This window comes from Phyllostomus discolor, chromosome 5 (assembly GCF_004126475.2).
Source record: "Phyllostomus discolor isolate MPI-MPIP mPhyDis1 chromosome 5, mPhyDis1.pri.v3, whole genome shotgun sequence".
NCBI lineage: Eukaryota > Metazoa > Chordata > Mammalia > Chiroptera > Phyllostomidae > Phyllostomus > Phyllostomus discolor.
The window spans coordinates 145,452,174-145,475,911 of NC_040907.2; the positions used below are offsets into that span (position 1 = coordinate 145,452,174).

Sequence of the window (23,738 nt, forward strand, 5' to 3'; positions counted from 1 at the left end):
TGGGAGATTTGAACCCCTCCAGGGGAAAACAAACATTCTCATTTAGAAGAACACAAAGAAGGGGTGAAGTGAGGCCGTTGGTTTAAAGACACTAATTTTTTGCTGGTGCTTCAAGGAAGAGCAAAGTGCCTGAAGTCCTTCCTCTAAATAATCCTCTGAAGGGAGGGAGAGACTGCTTAGGTAAACTACAATTCCCAGCATGCCTCAGGGGGCGGGCCCCGAGGCCGTGCACATGTGCGCGCCGACGGTCTCGTGACTTCAGCATGGCGGTGTTTGCGGATTTGGACCTGCGAGTGGGCTCGGATCTGAAGGCACTGCGCGGACTCGTGGAGAACGCCGCTCACCGTGAGTCATCCTGGCCTCTGTGCCAGTCCAGCCTCGGCGTCCGCCGGACAGTGGGGCCACGTGCAGCAGGGACCGCACAAGGCCGTGCCTCGTTCGGGTTTCTGGGATGTCCCTGGAAACTGATGCCCACCCAGATGTTGCTCGGCTCCCGAACGCTGGAAGTCCGAAGGCACTGGGAGCTGTTACCCAGTCTAGCTCCTTGTTTCCTGCAGATTGAAGGAAACTGAGGCCGTGAGAAGGTGGGGGATTTGTAAAGGGCCCCACAGCTGATGGATGGTAGAAGTCAGGGCTTCCAAGTGTAATCTACACTAGTGCTTTTAATGTCACTCATGTGTTCCTTTCACGACAGTGTCCGAGCAAAGCAAGTGCACAGCACGGGAGTACTGTGGGGCTCAGAGAAGGTGGTGGGACATGGGGCTGCGAATGTTGGAATAATATTTAGAGGAAGGATAGGTAGGAGAGCATACATTGATGGGGGATGGGGGGACGGGGAGCAGCGTGGCTGAAACAGTACTCTCATTGAAAGGGAAGCGAAAACCCTGAAGAGATAAGAACTTGTTTTAATTATTGGAATTAATCACGACTGCTGTTTTCTTCCTTGGATGTGGGGCTAGAAGCGTCTTAAAATAAAGAGGTTTCTGCAGGGAGATCCATTCTTCAGTTCTCAGCTCTGTGAGAGCTGGTAATGATACTTTTCAGAGATGGTGCTAGATGAAGCCACTCCTTGGCAAAGTGGATTACACCATTTCTTCCCATCCCCTTTATGAAGTATCTGTAGAGAACTGACTTCCTCTTTCCATTGCAGCCACTAATTAGCATTCTCTCTGAGAATACTTCCTCACCAGTAGAAAGAAGGAGGTAGACAAGATAACCTGGGTCATTTAGTGCTACAATTCGATGGTTTCTTAAAAATCAGTTTTTCTGGGTGTAACATGTCTTGTGTTACTTTCTCAGTGAAGCTTTTCCTGATGCCATTCCCTTACTGAATGAATCATGATTTTCTTTTGAGAAGGGTCATGTCATTCTGTTATTCTTTTCTTTATTCCGTGTGCTCAGCAGTCACTCAGCATCCCTGGCACATGGTGGTTACTCAGTTAATGCTCATGGAGTAAATAGATTGTACACCTTTTTAAAAATACAGGAAAGGTATAATGATTTGTTTAGAAAATTGTCCCAATTTAAAACATGCTTGAAGGTGATATGGTAAAGTGTATATACATTGTTACCTAATATAAAGTATTTTCATATAATTAAAATTAAATGAAAAGTGACATGACAGAAAGTCACTCCAATTTGTAAGTCAGAGGTGAAGGACTGCTGTTTGATGAGTGGAAGAACACAGAAGACAGAGCCCTGGTTCTTAGGTTATGATGTGATGTAAGACCCCAACAATAAGCTTCAGAAGTATGCTATATAAATAAAGTTACACCGGAGACTGATTGGGAAAGTAACCCTAGGATGCCAGAAGAGTAGTTTAGGAAAAGTTTGTGGAGAACTTGAATGTAGTTGATGTTTCTCAAGGACACTAGAGACATTGTTCAGTGGTCTAAAGGGTATCCCAGGTAGGTATACCGTAAAAGCCTAGAGCAGACTTGGGAGTATGGTAGAGAACACTGGTGGGGGAGGCTTCAGTGGGGGTTGGTCTGTTTGACTGAGTGAAAGGTGAAGCACGAAGTGCTATACGGGCAAATTTCTCTTTTATCTTCTGATTTTTCTGTATTCTCAGCACTTAGCACCCAGCCTGTCAAGTAATGGATACTCAGTAAATATTTGAGTCAGGAAAAAGAGAAGGAAGTTGGACAAACTGATGACAGGGAAGACCACTATTTTGGCATTAATATGCATGATGTTTTAATATCCTGTGATTCCCTCTCACCCTGTATGGTGCTTAAGTAACTTGAGACAGGAGTCATGATTTAGAGGTATTTTTGGTAGTCCACATTCCCAGAACAGTGCTCTGTGTTGGGGCTGACAGAGCAAGTCCCTGGCCTCAGAGGGTTCCCGTTCTTGATGGTGAGGAGCTCAAAACAAGAAGCGGACAGTGGTGTGAGGGAGTCATCACTCCATTTCTCCTGAGGAAAAGAGCCTCTCAAGGAAGTAGAAAGGGTAAAAAGCAAAAGAAATGAGGATAAAGGTGATGCTGAAAAAGTATAAAGCTGATGGAATGAAAACAAGAAAAGGAACATGCAAGAAAATGGTAGTTGGAAAGGAGACACACAGTTGAGGGTATTTAGTATCATGCTAATATCATTTCACAGAGGTCAAGCAAAGCCTTAAATATGTGCCAGACACTGTTCTAAAACACCCCTATGTGTATTATCTCATTTAATCCTGAAAGTGTATGATGAGTTCTATTATCACCATTTTGACAGATGAAAAACCCGAAATTTGTAGATGGTGATGCTTAGGTTTGAAAGCAGGCATTCTGGCACCGGAGTTCATACCCATACTGCTCTGCAGACTTTCTCCTTGTCGTGACATCTAGAATTGGGATGGGCCTGTGTGTATTGGAATGGGAAAGAGAGGTTGTAATGTTTAAGAATGCTCAACTTTTCTTTTCAGTTGGCTATTCAGTTGTTGCCATCAACCACATTGTTGAATTTAAAGAAAAGAAACAGGTAAAATATAATTTCTGTAGCTAATAATAACCAGTTTTTACAATTATTTGTTTTTGCTGATGATATGGAACCTGCAGATAAGCATATTTCCTTGCAATTTTTTAAATGCACTCTCTGTGCACTTTTTTATGAGAGTTGAGTTGATGCATATTTGTATAAATGATAGTTTTTTGTGAAGTACTAGGGTATGCTGTAAGGATTCTTAAAGTTGATTTGATGTTAATTAAGTCACTTTCAATAAAGTCACTTTTTAAAAAAAAGTGTATTGTTAGTGACTGACTGTGGTTACAATATTTCAGTTTTTTAATTGTCATGGACTCATTAACTAATTGACTTCCCTAGTAAACATACTAGTAAATAGGTATTTCTCTTTAGGCCATACAGATTTGGACCTTACAGATTATTTCAGTCTAAAAACTGCTTTTTATTCCTCGTATCCATTCACGCTCACAGCTGTTTCCCTGCTTTTCAGCTTTCTTCCTGTATTTTTTAAGGAAAAAAAAAAAAGCTAATTTAGTGTCTCTGAATACAAGAAATTACCTTCCTTTTAAAGAAAAAAATTATCTTTCCCGCAAACCCCTAGTAAGTTTTCCATTATTCCTTGCCCCATTAACATGTACAATCTAGAGTGATTGTTTATTGTTTGTTGTAGGAAATTGAAAAACCAGTAGCCATTTCAGAACTCTTTACAACTTTGCCAATTGTACAGGTAGGTGTTTTGTTGTTTGAGAAGCATAACATCTATTCATTCAATGCAGACGCACCCAAAGATATGTATGGTCCTCTCCCCAGCTCTGCCCCTTCCTCTGTCTACCTAGTCTTGCCTTTTCATCAAGACTCAGCTCTTCTGTGAGACCTTCTGTTACTGTTGATTGCACACTTCTTTGCTGATCTTCTTTCCTGCAGTCCTACAACCTGTAAATTATGATGTAGTTTAGCATACATCTTTTATCTCTACCTGTATTACAAATTCCTTGAGAATGAAGAATAGATTTTATTGAGCTTTACTACCCCTGTTGCTGGTGTCTTCTAATGAATACTTCCACGAGTAAAGAGGAGAATCAGTCATTTGTATTTTGTGCTTTTTTTGATGGCATGTTTTTGATTATAGGGAAAATCAAAACCAATAAAAATTTTAACTAGACTGACAATTATTGTTTCGGATCCATCTCACTGCAACGTTTTGGTAAGTTAATTATCTTCTATCTTTTTAGACTTACGAATTGTATTAATGTCAAAAGTGTTGTTTTTCAACTTACCCTATTCTTACACCCCCACCCCCAATACATGATACCTGCCCATTCTCCTTGTCCTCAGAATTCACATAACAGAATCTCTCCTACTCGTGGCACATGTACAGGAATGCCACAAGATATGAGTCCTTTGGCAACTATTAGTCATTGAACTCACATGACCAGACATAAGGTGGGTGCTGGGGATATTGCTGTGAATAATACAGACATAGTCCTTTTAAATCTGTGAGGATATCTAAAAAGATGGAGGTAGTAAATAAAGGGGGCTCTGGCGTCCAGTCTGGGGAGGCTGATGTTCAGGCTTGGGCCAGAAGAATCAGTAAGTGTTACACAGGTGCTGGGTGGGGGACAGATTGTTCCAGTAGACAGAATGGATTATGCCAAGGTCTTAAAGCCAAGGAAAGCATGGTGTGTTCTGGGAAATGAAACACCACCAGCAGGAGTGAGTCTCCTGAGCTTCCTAACCTGGGACAAGGTTACGGAGGTGGGTCTGAGTGAGCAGTTGGCAGCCCTTAAACACCTTAATCAAGGGAGGTTTTGTTACAGAGAATGGATCAGAGGGGTTAAGGAGGGGATTTGAGAGGCCCCCAGGTGGGAGGATGGACAGAATTTGAGGGTTGATTGGATACAGGATGGCAACTCCCTGGTGTGGCCTGAGCGTCCAGATAGGTAGATGGTGGTGCTGTTTCCTGAGATGAGACATACAAACAAGCAAATTTGAGGGCATGGCATTTGGGACATGATGGGCTATTGTAAAAGTTCCAGTGGAACCTATCAAATGACAGTTGGAAAGAAAGGCATGTCCCTCAGAAGAGCAATCCTAATCAAAGAATGATTTGGAAGTGGTCGCCCCATAGAGAATAACATGGGAGTGGATGAGACTCCCTGGTCCAAGTGTGAGTGAGCAGAGAAGGTCTGGGACAGAGTCCTGAGGAATCTCGGCATTCAGTGGTAGAGGAGGGGAAGCTAGGGTTAGAGGCTGAGGAGGGACTTTCAAGAAGTAGGAGGACAACACGGAACATGAAAGGGAGAAGTGACAAAGGGTCAGAAGCATCAACGTGCCTGAGTAGTCAAGCTGGAGAAAGGCTAAAAAATGCCTGTTGGATCCATTGACAGGAAAGCCATTGGTTACCATAGCAAAACCATTTTTATGGACGTGATAGGGATGTGAGAAGATGCAGCCAGCGTGCGCTGCTGACTTTGCTTGGAAAGTTGGACTTCATCAGGGAGCGGAAGGCATGAGGAGGTTGGTGGGTGAGAACCTGCTGTCTGGATTTTGTTTGTGAGATGGGAGAGACCTGACTGTGTCTGCTGCTGGTGAGAAGGATCTAGTGGGGAAGAGAGAAGGTGAGACCCCTGGGAAAGTGAGCTGCTTTATCTTCAGCTACAATAGACTCCTCTGTCATAGAACAGGAGTTATCAAGGAAAGGCTAGCCTCCTTTATAACAATTGGCATTGCTCAGTTGTTAAAACCAGTTTTGGTATTTTATACAGTTGCAAGGCAGCTGTATTTTGGTTTTGTAGGTCCAGGTAGACATAAACAGAACTGATTCTTTTGTCCTGCTTCCCAAGTGGGAGTGGGCAAGCAGAGGGCAGAGAAGCCTGGCGCCTGGCCTTCTCTGAAACCTGGAGCCTGCCCTGTCTCCGTGCAGGTCCGCCCAGTGGGTCTCCTTACCTGCTTGAACAGCACCTGCTGCTTCTTTTAAACCCTCCTTTCCTTCTCTACCTTGTATGATGCCTTTTCTTTCACAAAAAAAGAGGTTCTAAACATTAAGAAAGTGCCAACAAGCAAAGAAGAAATATCACATAGTCCATCATTCAGAGATTGTACATTTGAAGATATGTTTTTCCAGTGTTTTCATGTCCATCCACATACAGTATAAGTATGAAATTATTTTTTTTAACAGTAATTCTTTATCTTCAACTAATATATTTCTCTTTCTCTGTCCTTGGATTCCTGGGTATTTTCCTGTACATCCAGCAGTTTAATTTCTATTTAACAGTATTCTCATTGTGAACTAATTGCCTCACACTTGGTCAGGGGTCTTTCTTGTCTCACAACAAAACGGGGGATTCCGTGAAGGGCAGACATACGCCTTGGAGGAGGTTGTGCTGCTGGAGTCCTGCACACAGTGGCACTCCGTCAGCAGATGGCAAGCGCCTCCACCAGCCTGTAAAAGCAAGGGCTGTCTAATTTGATCTTTGTATCTCAAACACGGCGTTTGATGTGTTGGGCTGGCCAAAAAGTTTGTGTAGTTTTTTCCGTACTATGGCTCTAGTAGTGCTTAGTTGTGTTTAACTTCATTTGAAACAGTTCTGTTAGATTGTATTGTCACAGCTGTCATATCAGTGTGCATTTTTTAAAGTTGTGCAGCCATTTAAATGTTGAAGATGGAAGAAGATATGCAACATTTTCATCATATTATGCATTATTATTTCAAGAAAGGTAAAAACACAACTGAAACAAAAAAAGATTTGTGCTGTATATGAAGAAAGTGCTGTTACTGTTTGGACATGTTAGAAGTGCTTTGTGAAGCTTCTTGGTACCGTTGGCACTTTGGCCAAATAACTCTTTACTGTGGGGCTGTTTTGTGCATTGGAAGATGTTTAGCAGCACCCCTGGCCTCCACCTACTTAGAAGCCAATAGTGGGAGATAGCTGACATACTCAAAATATCCAAATCAATAAAGTTATTTGTGAAAATGAAAAATGTGTCTTTCATTTTACAGGAAACACTGAATAGACTTTTTGGCCAACCTAATACATACAGTTAAAGCACAACTAGGAAGAGGGGCAGAAGATTGGTGGGATGGATGTTGGTATCTTAGAAGGTCTCTACCAACATACAAAGCAAAGCAAAAATGTCAGTGGCATGTTAGGTGTGCAGCCAGACCACGAGGCAGAGTTCCATATGTATTGTTTTTTTACTGTGTGATAACATTTATTTTATATTATTAGAGAGCAACTTCTTCGCGGGTCCGGCTGTACGATATTGTTGCAGTTTTTCCAAAGACAGAAAAACTTTTTCATGTAAGTAACAGATTAAGTAACAGAAAATAGTGTTTATTATTTTATAAAAGAAGTCTGGGTATTATGCCTTTGTAGGTGATCTGTTTTACCCTATGTGGAAACTTCTTGGATTTTTCATACATGATTCTGGAACTTCACAGGGGTGTATTTAGTTGGCATGTGTTGTTTTGTTTTTTTTTCATCCTGCTAGGCATTTGACGGGCTTACATTAGGACAGCCCATCAGATTTTCTTCTGTTTCTTTGTCTCTGCTTCATTCATTCATCCCTTTATTCATTCATTGGAAGCTTCTGTTAGTAAATGTTGGTCTTTCTCTTTGTAGTTCTAAAATCACTTCTATTTCTGCTACATGCTGCTGGGTGTTGGGGAAGAAAGGTGTAAGGTTCTGCGTGTCATAAAGGCCACCTCTGACCTTTCTCCTTTGCATGCTCTGCAGCGCGGCCCATGTGCTAGCTGGGTCATGTCAGCCATCAGTCTTCCAGAAATTCTCCAAAGCCAACCATCTCCTGATACTACCCCCCTTCCTGAACTGAGAGCTTTTATGAATTTATTTCCTTTTGCACTTTTAAAATTGCCATTTCTGTGATTTTTTTCAGGAGGGAGAGTTGTATAATGGGTATGCTTAGTTTTATCAACCTGAGACAGAACATACAGGACATTTTAAATGATTACAGAAAAGGGAAAAAAAATCAGCGGTAATACAGTTTTTCAGGAATATGTTTTACGTAAAATGATATATAGGTACTTTTAGAAAGTTCTGAATATTGTCTTTAGGTTCAACAAAGGATCTACCTGCAAAAATTATATCCAACAGAGGGATATTGTGGGGAAAAAAGGACTGGTCTTTGAAAATTTAAATTTTACAGCACAGTTCACTTTTAAAATCTAATATTATAGGAAGAGACTTGCCTAAGCTTATCCAGTAGATGGCGCTGTGGACAAAGGAGACTGATGTTTGGTAAATCTAGTTTTGAAGGCAACCAGTGAATCCCTAAGTGGAACAACAAATTGATGTTTCTCCCTACCCCACCACCCCGCCTTCCTTCCCCTCATCTCTAAAAATCAATTCTTAGTTGTTTACATTATTGCAGGGAAACAGCACAACTTGTCTATGGATAACTTTCTTTTTAGTGGCTCTCCTTGCATAAAATGCTCAATTATAGTAATTTTCAATTTTGTTTCAGAAAAAGAGGTCAGTAGAAGGGAGTGGTTCTTAGTCATCAGAGACCCCTGTGGAAGTTTTTAAAATCAGGGGTGTTCAGCCCCCACCACTGGAGATTCTGATTCAGGAGGTTTGGAATTGAGTCTGGTTAGTTATCTGTCTCAAATTCCACAGGAGATTTTGTTCATTGATAGCACCGTGGTATACAGTAGGAAGACTGTGGGTAGTTTCCAAATTTGTTACATACAAACTTAGCTTTGTTATTAACTAGTGACTCAGTTTTGTTATTCACTAAAAGTTGGTAACACACCCAGTGTTTGTTGTATTACTTTTTTTTCAAAATTGATTTAGAAGATTTAACTTACATTTTCATACCATTTACTGGTGATTAGAGGAACAAACAGAACCTTTAAAACATGGCATTATGGCCCTGGCTGGTCTAGCTCAGTGGATTGAGCACAGGCTGTGAACCAAAGGGTCACCAGTTCGATTCCCAGTCAGGGCATATGCCTGGGTTGTGGGCCAGGTCCCCAGTACGGGGCATGGGAGAGGCAATTGCACATTGGTATTTCTCTCCTCAAAAAACAAAAACATGACATTATGGCTGGAAGGCACACATTTATATCATCTTCCAAAGACTTTCACGTGTTTTTTACCTTTAATACAACAACCCTGAGGGATCCTTGGGACACATATTTGTTACTCTCCCCATTTTGTAGGAGAGAAAACTGAGGCTCAGGCTAAGTGATCTGCTCTAAATCTCAGGTGGTATGTCATAGAGCTAGGACTCAGTTTTAGGACACCTTGTGATTCCATGCAATGGTTGCCTCTTAGTTACTTATTACTTGTTTTCCTCAGACTATTAAAAAATGAATTTAGAAGCATGAACATATGCTTGATGATGTTGAGTGAAACAAGTATTCTGGAAGAGGGAAGAAAGCTATAAATAATTCATGTAGTATTTGTTTAAATGGATTATACAGATAATCTCTAAAAGTTACATGAAACAGTTTTTAAAATTGGAACAACTTCCTCTTATCTGTCCAAATCTTACCTATTCTCTAAGACACAGTTGAAGTTCTCACTGACCCGGTTGTCTATAGAAAATCAATTTAAATAAAGCCTTTTAAAGTATATCATGGCCTAGAATCAGGTCAAATGCAAGCAGTTTATTGTTTAAGAGGTTGTATTCTATAATTGATTCCATTTGTTTGGTTTGAAAGTTGATTAATTTAGCAGGTATCCCTATAGATGCAGTATTCTAAAACCAAGTTAGGTCTCTAAGATGAGTCATAAAAGCATACACACACATATGTTATCAATTAGTGGGATAAAATCTAACCACCTTAAATAGCATTGTTTCCATGGGAAATAACATACTCTTTTTTTCACTAGGAGTATCTGGAAGATGTCTCATAGATAAACCTTTCCTCTGCATAACTACCCCAGGGAATAAGGCAAAGATGAAAGATTATGAGGGGAGTCCATTGGGCAGAGCTTCTTGGGATGGTGGAGGAGGGGAGTGGGATATGGCAGAGAGTTACAGAGAAGCTCCAGGAGCTTCTGAATTAGTTATTCCCATTTAAGGTTTTAAAGTTGGTTGGAGCATTGTCCCACTATGCCAAGGTTGCAGGTTCAATCTACAGTCAGGGCGCATAGAAGAAGCAACCAGTGAGTACATAAGCGAAACAACAAATCGATTCTCTCTCCACCCTCCCTGCCCCCACCCTGCTTCCTCTCTCTCTCTCTCTCTAAAAATCAATGAATAAAATTTGTAAAAAATACAGTGACTGGACAGGGTGAGGTGAATTCAGGTTATTCAGTCCAGTGGTCTGCAAATGACTTACATTGTGCACCCTGTCAATTTAAGAAATATATTGAAGCCATAGCCCCAATATATGTATGTTTACTTTCTTATAAATTATATACATATTTTATTATAACAGTGTGCTTTAAGTATACAAGTACACCAAACAAATTGTAAGAAAATGAATTTAAAAAATTAATGGAAATAAAAGATCTGTTTGCGTCCTGATTCCAAAATCCTTGCCTACCACCTTTGAAAGAGTAGCGTTGTGGAGTATGCCACCAATGCCGGAGGCTCTCGAGGAAAGCACGTGTTTTTCAGGACAGTGCTTTTGGCTCCCCCAGCTTCAGAATTGCTGGGGCCATTCGTTAAAATGCAGATGATCAGGCCCTGCTTTTGCACTTATTACTGGGAGTGAGGCCTGGTAATCCCCATTTTTAATAAAATTTTTAGTGGAGTCTTATTCCACACACGTTAGGTTGAGAGGTGCTGTTTATGGGCGTCTCTCTGCCCAGGGTGAGTCTAACTCTCCCTTGCATGGTATTTACCATAGTATACCACGATGCATTAACCTGACATCCATGAAGGGAATTGGGGAGGACTGTGAGCTCCTATCTTCCTCTTCCCCTTGTTTTATAACAAGAATAAATGTATGAGCATATGTGTGCGTTTTTGAGAATTCGCTTTTCTTAATACTCATAGGGAACCTTGGCCAAAAAAAGAAAGTTAGAAACAATTGTTATGAATTCGTATACAACCTGCCAAAACCACAATAATAAGATTCTTAACCATAAATATGTTTGGGCATATTTAATCTTTTTTAATGACTTAGAAAGTATTTCATTATACTGTGAACAATACCCTTATTTCATAGTTCTCTAAGTGTAAATCAGGTGAACGTTTGGACTAATAGAAAGCTAAATAACAAAGGAATTCAGACTAAGACATTTTAAGTTTGAGGCGTTAGAGGGAAGTGCACCTGCCCTTTGTTTCTGAGTTTATTGCAGTGCATGTACTTAAACCAACACAGGGGATGTTTTTTAATTAGCCGTTATATAGAACGGGGGAAAAGAACCAATACATTAGTAAAAAGTAGCCTAATTTTAGTTTTTGTCTGGGGAAGAATGTTTCACAGGCTTTTAAAAAAATGAATCAGCTATTTAAATGAAAAATAGTTTCTGTTTATGATAATAACTTCAAACAGTATAAATAGGTAAGCATTGAAAAGTACACTTGCCTTCCACCTGAAACTCCCTCTCCCTTTTCTCCGGAAGCAACCACTGCTGACAGATCTGTGTAGCTTTTCAGAAATATTTTTTACCTAGTCATTTCTTCCTTCATTCTCACCCCCACCCTCCCTTCTTCCTTCTTATGTAACACCATGCTTTGTCACCTAAGGGTTTATCTTGGAGATGGCTCCCTGGTGGCAGCTAGAGATAACTCCTCATTCCCTTTTAGGAGCCAGCATATTCTGCTCTATGAAGGGACTATAATTTAAGTAAAATTGGCATGTCTAATTGCATCTAGTCTTCTGTGATTGGGGTTTGCAGTGATTCATTGTACTAATATCCTTGAGCATTTGTAGAGTATATAGCTACAGAATATATTTCTAGAGTCTATAGGATACATTCCTATAGGTGAAGTTGATGGTATATGCACTTAAAATTTTGACGCCTCTTGATAAAGTGCTTTTTAAGACTACTGATTTAAGGATCCCCTGAGTGCCTGTTTATTCATTCTTATGTCAGCAGTATATTCCTGAACTTTTTGATCTTTGCCATTCTAATAGTTATAAAATGGTGAACAGAAGCTGAACTTGTATTATCTACTATTCAGAGCTTTTCTTCATCCATTCTTATTAAATTTTCAATGACTTTTATGAGTTGGACAGCTGTAGCAGTTGGGATGGGGCAGATTCTTTATGAGCCAAGTGTTTTTGCCTAAATAGTATTACTTCCCAGGCTTACCAGGTTGCTAGGACTCTCTTAAATCCAGGGAACCTGGGGTAGGGTATGAGTGACCACCAAAGCGGGGATTCTGAAGAAATCCCTTTATTACCCCCTCTTTACTTCTCTGCCTTGCTCCATGCTACTGATGTTGGCTGGTCAGCATAGCCACCCAGCGGTTTGAATTTGTTCACTGATTCTGTAGGCCCCAGCATGGCCAGTGTGTCTTAGTTTTAATACAGTACAAAACAGCCAATTTTTTTTATTGCCGTAAATCAAATAATGGCAAAATCCAAGCCAGATATGCATCTTCTAGCAGTGTCTTTTGGCCTGTACTCTTAAGCTAGTAACCTTCCCCCAAATTTATTTTCCTTCTCTGGTTTTCCTTTTATCCTGATTCCCTTATCTGTTTATTTTATCTTGCATGCAGTTTTTGTAAGCAGTTTCAAATCTCTTTTGGATGTAAGTGCAGAATATTAATCAACAAGTGAGAGCAACAATTAGAGCAAAGGAAAGGAAAATGAAAAGCTGAAAAATGCATTCGGTATCATCTGATTTTTAACAGCTCTGTTTTGACCATTTCTGTGCATTGTTTTTGTTAGTGTTTGAACAGAAGCGCGTTGGTTGGGTCATGTTAGTGTTTCTCCAGCCACTCGAATGGCCTGGGAGGAACCGCAGGCCTGGGACAGCTCGTAGCACAGAAATGAATGCTTTGTGGGGGAAGTGGGGCATTTGGCTCGTCTTTCTCTTGGATTCCAGAGAGTTGGTTTCCCCTTTCTATAACAGTCTACCCTTCCACACACCAAGCTGCTTGTCTTAGCATCCATCCTTATGTAGCAGACTGTGGGGAAGAGGATCTCTGGGCCCTGGCTGTTAAGAACATCTGTGGACGTGTAACACTGCTTCCGCTAGGTTATGGTTAAACCACTCAAACCAAACCTGAAGGAATGGCTAACCATTGACTTCATGTTTCAGCAGATGTATTTCAGCACAGAATCATCATTAATACCTTTGGAGTGAACAATATCTATTTATATTTCTTTATGTCAGGGTTGACATTAGTTCCCATTCTTGACATGTGCCAATTTTCCTTTTGGCTGCCCCTCTCACCCCACCTTTTTTTCAATGTCTGAACTTATTTATTCGTTACTCTTAGAAAATCTCATTTTTGACTGGACTCAGACTTAGAGGTAGAAGCTCTCAGTGAGGAGAGCTATGTCTTTAGCAGTGTGTTCCTGGCGATCTTCCTTGGCCTCCTTCATTCTCTTAGCCTAAAGCTTAGCACATTTTGCAGCCTCTTCCTTATTCTTCTTAGTATGTTTCTTCCAAGTACTACACCAAGTTTTGTACTCAGGATGCGTGGCGTAACAAGACACTGGATCTTGAGTGCTTTGGTCCGAGTTTTCTTTCCTTCTTTATTTAGGGGCTTTCTCACAGCATATTAGTGGGCGTCATCTTCTTTTTGAGAGATTGAAAAGTTTGTGGATTCCGCCAGCTCTTTTGGGCCCTGGGTGACAAGGCACAGTAATATCAGTGAGACCAGGAATGTCTTTCTCCCCTTTTCTTACAATGACGAAGTTGGGAATACTAAGCTTGGCATCCACACTGTAACCCTGAACAGATTTGCACTTTTTAGTCTATAACAGGAATGTCCCTTACTCAGGAGCAGGTGGACACAGCCATGGGTCAAGACACCTGCTTCATGGGGAAACCTTCTTTGTCGTTTCCTCCACTGATTCGAACCACATACCTCTCCCATTTTTCACCCAGAGCATCAGCAGCAGCTTCTGTGGCTATATGCTTCTCAAGAAAGGTGGAAATTTGCATTCGTCGTCTACTTCGATGAGTTTCTGGCAGCCAGTGTTTGGGAAAGAGATGTTCAGCTGCATCCTGAAGCAGCCGACCGCCTCTGAGGTGCCATGAGAAAGAGCTTACTTTTTTGTTTGTTTTTGACAGGTTGCTTGTACACATTTAGATGTGGATTTAGTCTGTATAACTGTAACAGAAAAACTACCATTTTACTTCAGAAGACCGCCTATTAATGTGGTAAGTGTTACTCTTTCCTTTCTATACTTGAATTTGTAGAAACTTAGATTAACAAATTGGACAAGGTGCAGAAGAAACGAGTGTCCTTGGACCAAAACAAAACAAACAAACAAAAACAAAGGCTAGGTAATAAATTAGTGTTTTTAAAAAGAGGTTTTATTTTGGTAAACTGACTAAAAGGGGAAGGAGAGCTTAAAATAAAAAAAATTCAGTAAATTATGGAGATGTTTTTGAAAAACCTTACAAATCAAAATTTATGAAGGATATTTCTTGGAAGGAAAGCTAACAGTGTTGGACCCTTATAGGCTGAACATTGAACATTAAGGGAACAGAGCAGTTAAGAAAGAAAGGAAAAAGTGTATCTTGAGGCACCAGTCAGCTGCAGTAGGGGGTGGACAGAGGGAGCAGGGCATGGGAAGCAGAGCAGGCGTGGTCCGTGCAAAGCGAACATCTGTACTGAAGCATGCTGCTTTGTGCAGACGCCCAGGCCACTTTTATAGCAATCTGAGCGGGAAGTCATGCATTCAGGGGACTTTTTGTTCCTCCTTCTGCTGTAGCGTTTTCTCATTACCTTGCTACCTACTGTCTCTTGTTTTCTCTCCCCTTCCTCCTTCATCTGTCATGCCTTCCTGTAAGCCTTATTCCATCATGAAGGTGATATTTCACTTCGCCGGCAGTAAGGTCAGCACAGCTGACAACTGTTTGCATTAGCAGCCAGATCCTTGGAAGGGGTAGGATGCTGTCTCAGAAGACTGGTTTCCGGAGCCCGGTCTCGCATTCTCAGAAACTATTACAGAAGGAGACAGAGTCTAATAAACAGTCCAGGTTATATACCTGATGCTGTCAGAACTGGAAAATTAAAAACGTATATGTTTTTTCAAGATACAGCACTACCCCCTCTTTTGTCTCTGTAGAATCCAGCCTCCTCAAGTCGTTTTCCTGTCTCTGCCGCTAAGGAATAGGCTCGTCGCCAAGAATAGGGGGAGACAATGAGGAGAAAATTGATCTATATGGTGTGGAAAAATTGAATTCAGTGTGGAAAAATTTTAGTTGGCTTATGTTCTACCTCTAAAAATATGCTACCAAGACTGTACTTGAAAAGTGTCCAAAATATTAAAGTCATATACTTAAAGTGAATACTATAAAATAGCTCTTTTCTGATAAATAAGCAACATATAACAATATTGCTTAAGCTCAAATCATCTTCCCCACATTCTTGCCAGAACTTATAAATAAATAAGTAAACATTAAAGAGAAAAAAAAAATCTGAATCGTCATGTTTAGAATTGGGGATCTGTGTTGTTTAACAGCCCATTATCAAATGTAGTAAAACGAAGACCAGCAAGGAGAAGCCACCAAGCTCTTCAGTCACAGGGTTGGGACGGTGCTGTTGATGCCCTGTCACCTGAGCTCCGTGCTGTGCCCAGGATAAAAGGCATAAACTCAACACAGTACCCAATGAGAAACCGTGTGAGTCTCATTGGCCTCACACAGTTTCTCTCCAGAAGTAGCAATCTCTGACGCCAGAAGTTTGCCAAGGCCTCACCAGCCCCAAACTGTCAGCCCCGCTTCCAAGTGGCACCCCCTGGAGTTAGCCAGGGCAGCAGCTCTGTAAATTGCTATTAAACTGAAAACTTTTTTACCTTTCTCTTCAGTTGAATGAAGAAGGAAGGGTATTTTCTAGATGGCTTTGCCTGAGTCAGCCCACACACAATACTGTGTCCTAGGTTAGGAGGATGTAGTAGCCTGTGACACTAACGCCATGTCCGTAGAATGGACAGCAGCAAACGTAATTCCTGTGTCCCATGGCAACAGTAAGCCTCCTGGTAGCTGTTTTGATGAAGGCTTTCAGTTGCTTTCATATGAACGTGCCCTACTGTTCAACCCAGATGGTGAGCTACTAGCGAGTGCCAACTATGTCATGGTCCTCTTATAATTACCCCACTATCTTGCTTATATTGGGTCCTCCCTAAAACATCTCCGTTGTATGAGTATGTGTGTAGCTTCACATATCCATGTACAGCTTGGGAGACCTGCCCAAATCCTCGGGTCCTGAGCCACTGGCAAGTTGTCAGTGCTGGGCCCGTGAGGGATGCAGGGCACTGAGGTGGCATGAGGAGACAGCGGCACTTAGACATCCCACTGCCCAATTCCATCTGTAAGCTCAGGAAGGCTGCTGCTGTTCGCTGATATTTTTGACTTCGTTTCCACATTTTTCAATTTAAGAATTCTGAAAAGTAAAAATTTGACAAGTGAGAGGGATACGAAGTGTTTAACACAGTGTCCTCTTTTTTAAAAATCTGGTGTGAACATTTTACATATGTTGTTTAATAAAAACTAGATGATGGAGTGGAGGGAAAGGCTGTGCAAGATTATTTTTAGTCTTCATCTAATGTAGAAGTAGGCTGCCGTGTGAGTTAGTCAGAAAGAAGAGTCCTCACTAATGTATTCACCTAGTTCTCCTTTAAGAAAGAGGAAGCTGGAAACATACAATAAAAGGTGTCCAGCTGCTTGTTCAGGGTAAATAAATAGTTTACCCTGTATAGCTAAGTATGTATTATTTGTCATCTAATCTGTTTACAGAGCTGTATGCCTACATTAATGCATGGGCATATATGCACCAGGAAAGCACAGAACATAGAGCGAATGTGGTTAACAATTCAGTCTTGGCCCTTGCCTATTTCTTTGACCTTAAGGATAAACTTGTCTTTGGCCAAGAAAAGCTGATAGGTTGACTTTACAAGGATCCCTTTATTGGACGCATGAGACAACAGCACAGATCTTAATCTGGCTAGCATTTGTGCTCTTTTCTTCTGTGGTGTTGAAAAGCAGGAGAGTTAAGATAAGGAATTCATTAGTCTTTTGTGTAGAGGTTAGAAGCTATGTGAGAATCGTCAGAAGTTTGGGAGGATGAAGGAGGGCTGGATCATGCTGAAGCATTCCATTTGTGTAATTTAGAGCTCTTGTCCCTTTTGTAATCTTCACATGCTCAGAGCACCCTAATTTCAGTGATGTGACCCTTTCTGAAGCCTCCTCCAAACGTCTTCTGGAGTCTAGAGTATGGAATCACAACTTTATCATGTGATAGTTAGGTTTCTAAAAAATGGAATTTAACTCCTCTTCTTGGATAATCGAATGATTGCTACTTATTTAGCACATATAGTTTAAGCCCTTTGACACCCGTGGCAACCCAGCAGTTCAGGACAGGGTGGATGTGGACGGCCTCTGCGCAGGTCGCGGAGCTGGGGCTCGGGAGTTTGGGAGCACACAGACACGCTCCCCTCTCGGCGGCTGACTTGGGACTCATGCTCAAGCTTTGATCCTCGCCTGCTGTCACTCCCCGCCACAGGGAAATGCTATTTAAGATTACTTTACAGCAGAGCTCTTTATTAAGCACACAGTAATTTCATATTTTAAAATACAATCTTTATGAATTCAGGTTTTGAGAATTTTTTTAAGTATATACCATTACTTGTCCTTTGATTTTTTTTCAATGTTATTGCCACTCAACAATGACTTCAAGTATGTTGAGTTACTTTCAGATTGTATGTTTTCTGCTCTCTTTGATGGTTTTCCCCCAGCTCTTCTTGAGCCCTGATCCACTTCTGTCTTCATGGTCTAGTTCCCCACTGAGTGAAGTCCAGTAAATAGTGTCTGAAGCAGAGAGGTTGTTCCAGGAATCATGCCATATGTACTTGATCAGGTGTGCATGCTCTATAAACTTTATTTTTTATCACACATGTTGTGAACCGAAATGTGTTAAGTATTGATCAAGTGCTTGGACCAACGCCAGCAAGCTTGCTGGCATTAAACATTTGTGAAGGAAGGAAGGGAGAGAGGAAATTGCCAGAAACAAAGTTAAAAGATTAATGACAGACTGGCAGAAATGTTTTTACTTATATCATAGACAAAAAGGCTAATCTCCTTAATAGATAAAGAGCTCCTAGAAATTAAGAAGTTAAATGTTTTTAAAAAGATGAAAAATTAAAAAATGGATTAAGTATATGAAAAAGACATTTCACAGGAAATACAAATGGCCCTTAAACACAAAAAGATGCTTAGAATTCATTATAATAGAAGAAATTCACATTAAAATCACCTGCCTGAGTGGTGTGAACCCAGACACACTAGTAAGTCTGTGGAAATCAGACTTTCTCATACACTGAGAGTAAGTGTGAATTGGAACAGTCTTCGTGGGGGAGTGCATAATTTGGTAACAGCTGTCGAAGTTACTGATGCTTTACCCTCTGGCCTAGTGTATTAATGATAAAGCATCACAAACTGAGTGGCTTCATTAAACAGAAATTTATCATCTCACAGTTCTGGAAGCCAGAAGTCTGAAATCGGGATGTTAACAGGATAAATTGAATGAACTGTCCTGGCTTCTACCACTGTGGTTACACACCACAGGTTCAAAAAAAGATAGCATGTTTTGCTCCGACTGGTGTAGCTCAGTGGGTTGGGCATTGATTTTCTCTCAGGGCACACGCCTGCATTGCAGGCCAGGCCCCCAGTTGCGATGGGGGATGAGAGAGGCAACTGATCAGTTTTTCTCACACATCACACGTCAATGTTTCCCTGTCTTTCTCCTTCCCTTCCCCCCCTCTCTAAAATAAATAACAGTTTTTTAAAAAAAGTAAAATATCAAATCTTAAAAAAAATACCATATTTCAATTTGTGTGTGTGGAAGCAAAGATTGACATGTTTTAATCATGTTGACATATGGTAAAGTTTTCCATGCTTTGATTTTTAATAAACCTTGGAAACCAGAAAACAATTTTTAAAAAGGATGTTACCAGGGTCCTTCTCTTTCTCTGAAACCTGCAGAGGAATTCTCTGTCTCGCTTTTGTTGGTTTGCTGGCAATCTTTTTGGTGGTCCGTGGTTTTCAACTGCCTAAATCTGATCTCTGCCTTTGTCTTCACATTGTAGTCCCCCTCCCTCTGTGTCCTCATATCGCATTCATCTTACAAGAACATCAGTCATACTGGAGGAGGGGCCTAACCTAGTCCCTATAACCTCATCTTAACTAATTATGTCTACCGAGACCCTATTTCCAGATAAAGTCACATGTGGAGGTGCTGAGGGCCAGCACTTCAGCATACCTTTTATGGGGAGACACAACTCAACGTGCAGTACCCAGAAATCCCACTTTAGTGTTTATTCTGCCAATACGTGGTAACAACCCAAGTCTGTCGGCCGAGGCTTGGTTAAACGCGTGCTGTGCCTCTCCAGTGGAATGCTGTGCAAGCGCAAAACGGTGCAGAAGTTATGATCTGACACAGAAAACCCTCAGGCCAGAGCAGGAATGTAGCAGGCTACCTTTGGGGTAAAAAAAAAAAAAAGGGAGAGAAAGCATATATTCATACTTGTTTACATTTGAAGAAACTGGAAGAAGACCCAAGAAATTAACAAAAGTGATTATGGGAAGTGCCCTTAGGAGCAGAGATACGAGTAAGACTTTTTTAATTGCTCTCTTATGTCACTTGATTTGTGAATCATGTAACAAATTACCTGTCTAAAGAAGGATACAGCCAGGGTGTCATCCTTTGGATTCAATAAAGAACTAATTTTTATGAAATTAACAGGGAATTCATGTATCACCCCAGTAATCAACTCCCTATTTTCTTTCTCTTTTCATTCTGTTGAGGTTTGGTTAGTTCTGGGAATTTTACCACCAATATCCCTTGATTCAAATATCACACACCTGCCCCTGGTTTGTAGCATCATTATGACTGTTATTTTTCATTAGTAAAGGAATCTCCCTATTTCACAACCTTTGGTCAGAGAAGCGAACAAAAGCCAATCAGGCAAGCACTGTCATTCTCTATGAAAAGGCTGCTAGGAACAATCATTTGATGAGTTAAGGCAATTTTCATTAGAGTGGTCTTAGAAGCAAGAGCCCAGGTAATGAGTCTATATTTTATCTATCTAAAAATGTAGAATAAGGTGTTATGAAAGGAATGTTCACAGCCTTCAGTGGTGCATTATCTTGCATTTCTCTCTCCGTTTTGTTAGCAGTTTTAAAGCAAACGTGATGAATGTACTATGCTCAAAATCAGAACTTTTTTCCTTAAAAAAATAATTAAGCTGGTAATTAATTTCCTTTCTCTCTCTCTTCCCCCCTCCAAAAAAAGGAATTTTATTGTATCTGGTCTCTGGGGGGGGGGGTGCCAAAGCTTTAGATCAATTAAGAACACTTGGGGACCAGCCATCTAGTTTGGTGTGTCACCCACCCTTTTGTTTGCCCTCGTCTCCAGCCCACCACCTGGGCTTTTGGTTCAGCAACTAGAAGGATGCGGAAAAGAAAGGTGGCAGCTTCTTTGGCTGATTAGTACTTTTGGTAAGAAAAATAGCTAGGGAGATCATTGAGAATATGGCTAAAAGAGGTATTTTGGTTTGTCAATGAATTTCAGTTTGCCAAGTTCACCCTGATTTCTTTTATGATGGGTACTCCATAGTGAACAGCATTATCACATGACCCTTTTTCCATAAGCTATGACCTATTTACTTAGAATATAAATAAATATATTAAGCACTTATATAAATGAGTTGTGTGTTACCAAAAAGTATTATACCAGCCCTCAAGAAGTGCAAAGCTAGGAAGAATGAAGTGTACATTTAACTGTGGGACAAAGAATATTAAAACCTGTATCATTCCCAGAAATAATCAACACAGGCTAAAGAATTAGAGTTGGGGGAATGCTCTCAGAAAAGAGGAGAAGGGAAGGTTACAGTGTAGAAAATAGCATGTAAATTCTAACTAAACTAATATCAGATATGTAGGAAAATCCAAAATAACATCTGGGAGCCTCAAAATAGCAGGAAAAATTAAGGGAAGGGAAGGTTGTGGTGTGGAGAAAAGAAAACCTGTCTTCAGGACGGGGAAATAGAAGGACACTGCCAGCCACACCTGCGCTGAATCAAGGTGGGCTGCCAGTTCTGGAAGAAGACAGGATTTCCTACTCCCTGCACACACTCGGGGCAGACCTCCTGGACTTACAGGTGGACCAGTGCCAGCTCGTCCTCCGGGTACTAGAAGCTCATTTGCCAGGCAGACTTGGACCCTACCACCTGGTCTGTGCCTGATTCCTTCCTTGGTTCATTCAAAAGATCACTGTAACCCAGTGACTGCCACGGCGAGTCTGATTATCACCTTCATGCTGAAGTCCTTCCCATTGCTTTTAGAATAATCCTGTCACCAGTTCTGAAGACCTGCACAGTTGACCCTTTCCATCTGTAGTCTCACTTCCACCACAAGCCACCTCCGCTTATTCTCTCTTTAGACTCCACTTCCACCACAAGGCTGCCCCGTATTCTCTCTTCCCCGGCCTATGACCTCTACATGTTACCAGACTCTCTCCAGCCCTAAAGCCTTTCCTCATACTCCTCCCTCCATCTGCAAATGCCCCTCCCTTTACTATTTAACTACTTAATTCCTTCCTCACCCATGCCTAGACTTCTCCTTGGTGGCGCTTATCACAGTTGAAGTTTTGTATTTTATGTGTCTTAGAAGAGAGGAACCATGTCAGCTTTTTCTCAACATCCCCATGCGTAGTCGGCTTGAAACACGTGTGTTGTGAATGGATGAAGGGAAAGCTGAAGAGGGTAGTGGTGGATTTCAGTCTTATTTTCACCACTTCCAGGATATTTTCATACCTGTGGATGCCTACCTATTCACAATGCCATAAATAAGAAAAGTTTCTTTTTTTCTTATGTAGAAGGCCAAGCACATGGTGAGCTAGGCAAAATTGTCAGGGCCCTGCTTGGCTCTCTCTTTTTTGCTGGGCATCCATGAGCCCAGTTTACAGTCAGGAGCTCTATTAGTAAAGAAAAAGGGGAGAACAGTCCCAGAGGCAATTACCAATCTCTGCCATAATGCCTTACAAAGGTATCAAAAGGGTTAAATACATACATAAGACTCAGCACAGCGCCTGCCACGTAACACTCAACCGTGGCTGTTTGTGATCCTCCATTGAACATACATACAACAAGTGATGCATCCAAGGGGCCTTCCCACCCCTTTCTTTGGAAATTTTTCAGCTCTTCTTTGTTTCTTCATTTTTGTGTCATATTACTTAGTTTACTATGTTTGCAGACAGTTTACCCTAAGTATAGGGAGCACATCTCTGTTTTTCTTTTGATAGTTCATGTAATAACCGCCCTTTTGTGATTCCCCTCCCACCCCCCAGACTGTGCTCCCCATAGCCTCTTCATGATTCCTGTCAGCCTCCCCACAGCTAAGATAAACTCTGGTGATCAAACAGAGCCACAGATCTGTTTCCTCCTGTGGATGGTGCTATTTGGGCATAGGTCCACCTTTGTGTAAGGCTGTGCTTCAACATGCTGGAGGTGGGCAGTGGGGGGTGAGGAAGGAGGTGAGATGGAACTTGCATGAAAATAGAGTAGCACAGTGTGTGTTTGTTCTTGACAGTTTATTTTCTTTATTTCCTGTGAAGGCAATTGACCGAGGTGTGTGCTTTGAACTGGTCTACAGCCCTGCCATCAAAGACTCCACAATGAGAAGGTACACAATTTCCAACGCCCTCAGTTTGATGCAGGTCTGCAAAGGAAAGGTATTGTTTCATAATTTCAAGGTGCTTTTCAAATCTAGCAGTTTATTATTATTAATCCACTAGATTATCCAACTGATTCCTTTACCCTAGAGCAGAAAGTTCTCAAGGCACAGGAACAAATTCTCCCATTTCAGTGAGCTCTGCAAGTTTTAAAGGGAAGAGAAATACTGAGAAAAGAATAATGTGAAGTGGGGGAAGATGTGTTGAAAGCCTTTCTTTTAATAAGGAATTTGTAATTTAGCCACTATGAAAAGTCTAGATAATAATTGTTTGTCATCAGTGAGTTGAATTTAGATTGCATGACTTTTTCAACTAAGTTTTTCTTTTAAGGTTTTACTTATTTATTTTTAGATAATAAATAAGGGGAAGGCAGGGAGAAAGAGAGAGAGAAACATCAATGTGTGAGAGATACATCCATCAGTTGCCTCTTGCATGCCCCGAGCTGGGGACCTGGCCCACAACCCAGGCCTGTGCCCTGACTGGGAATCGAACCAGTGACCTTTCAGTTCACAGGCCTGCACTCAGTCCACTGAATCACAGCAGCCAGGTCTCAACTAGTTTTTACAACTAATCCATCTTTTCTAAGATTTGTGGGGAAGACCTATTCTGCTTCTTATAAGCTGCCTTTTGTTTGACATGGGGTCTTTTCATTCTTTCACTTTAATTTATTTACCTTATCTTAAAGAGAAGTTGGTATTTATAGAACCTTAAATGTTAAAATGTGATTACTGGTTATTTGCATTATAGACTCATTTTTTAAACATTTATCTAAGATTAATATTGATCATTTCCTCTCTTGTAGAATGTAATTATATCTAGTGCTGCAGAAAGGGTAAGTCTGCCGCTAAGTATTTTGTTGTTTGTTTGTTTTTTTTTTTCAAGCTGTAAAACTTTGAGTTTCTAGGGGAGAAATTAAAATAGTAATATAATGAACATTTATTGCATGTTTATAGTAAA

At 40.9% G+C, this 23,738-nt stretch overlaps 1 protein-coding gene across 1 annotated transcript in view; it reads left to right on the top strand.

Annotated features, from left to right (window-relative positions):
• The first annotated feature begins 229 nt into the window (after positions 1-229).
• RPP30 (ribonuclease P/MRP subunit p30) overlaps positions 230-23,738 on the top strand; it is a 32,877-nt gene continuing 9,368 nt past the window's right edge. Inside the window, exons 1-8 of the mRNA XM_028512045.2 lie at positions 230-345; positions 2,908-2,963; positions 3,616-3,672; positions 4,075-4,149; positions 7,175-7,246; positions 14,117-14,206; positions 22,665-22,781; positions 23,584-23,613. Coding sequence (XP_028367846.1) covers positions 264-345; positions 2,908-2,963; positions 3,616-3,672; positions 4,075-4,149; positions 7,175-7,246; positions 14,117-14,206; positions 22,665-22,781; positions 23,584-23,613 — 579 coding nt within the window. The 5' untranslated portion in view covers positions 230-263. The remainder of the gene's footprint in view (positions 346-2,907; positions 2,964-3,615; positions 3,673-4,074; positions 4,150-7,174; positions 7,247-14,116; positions 14,207-22,664; positions 22,782-23,583; positions 23,614-23,738) is intronic.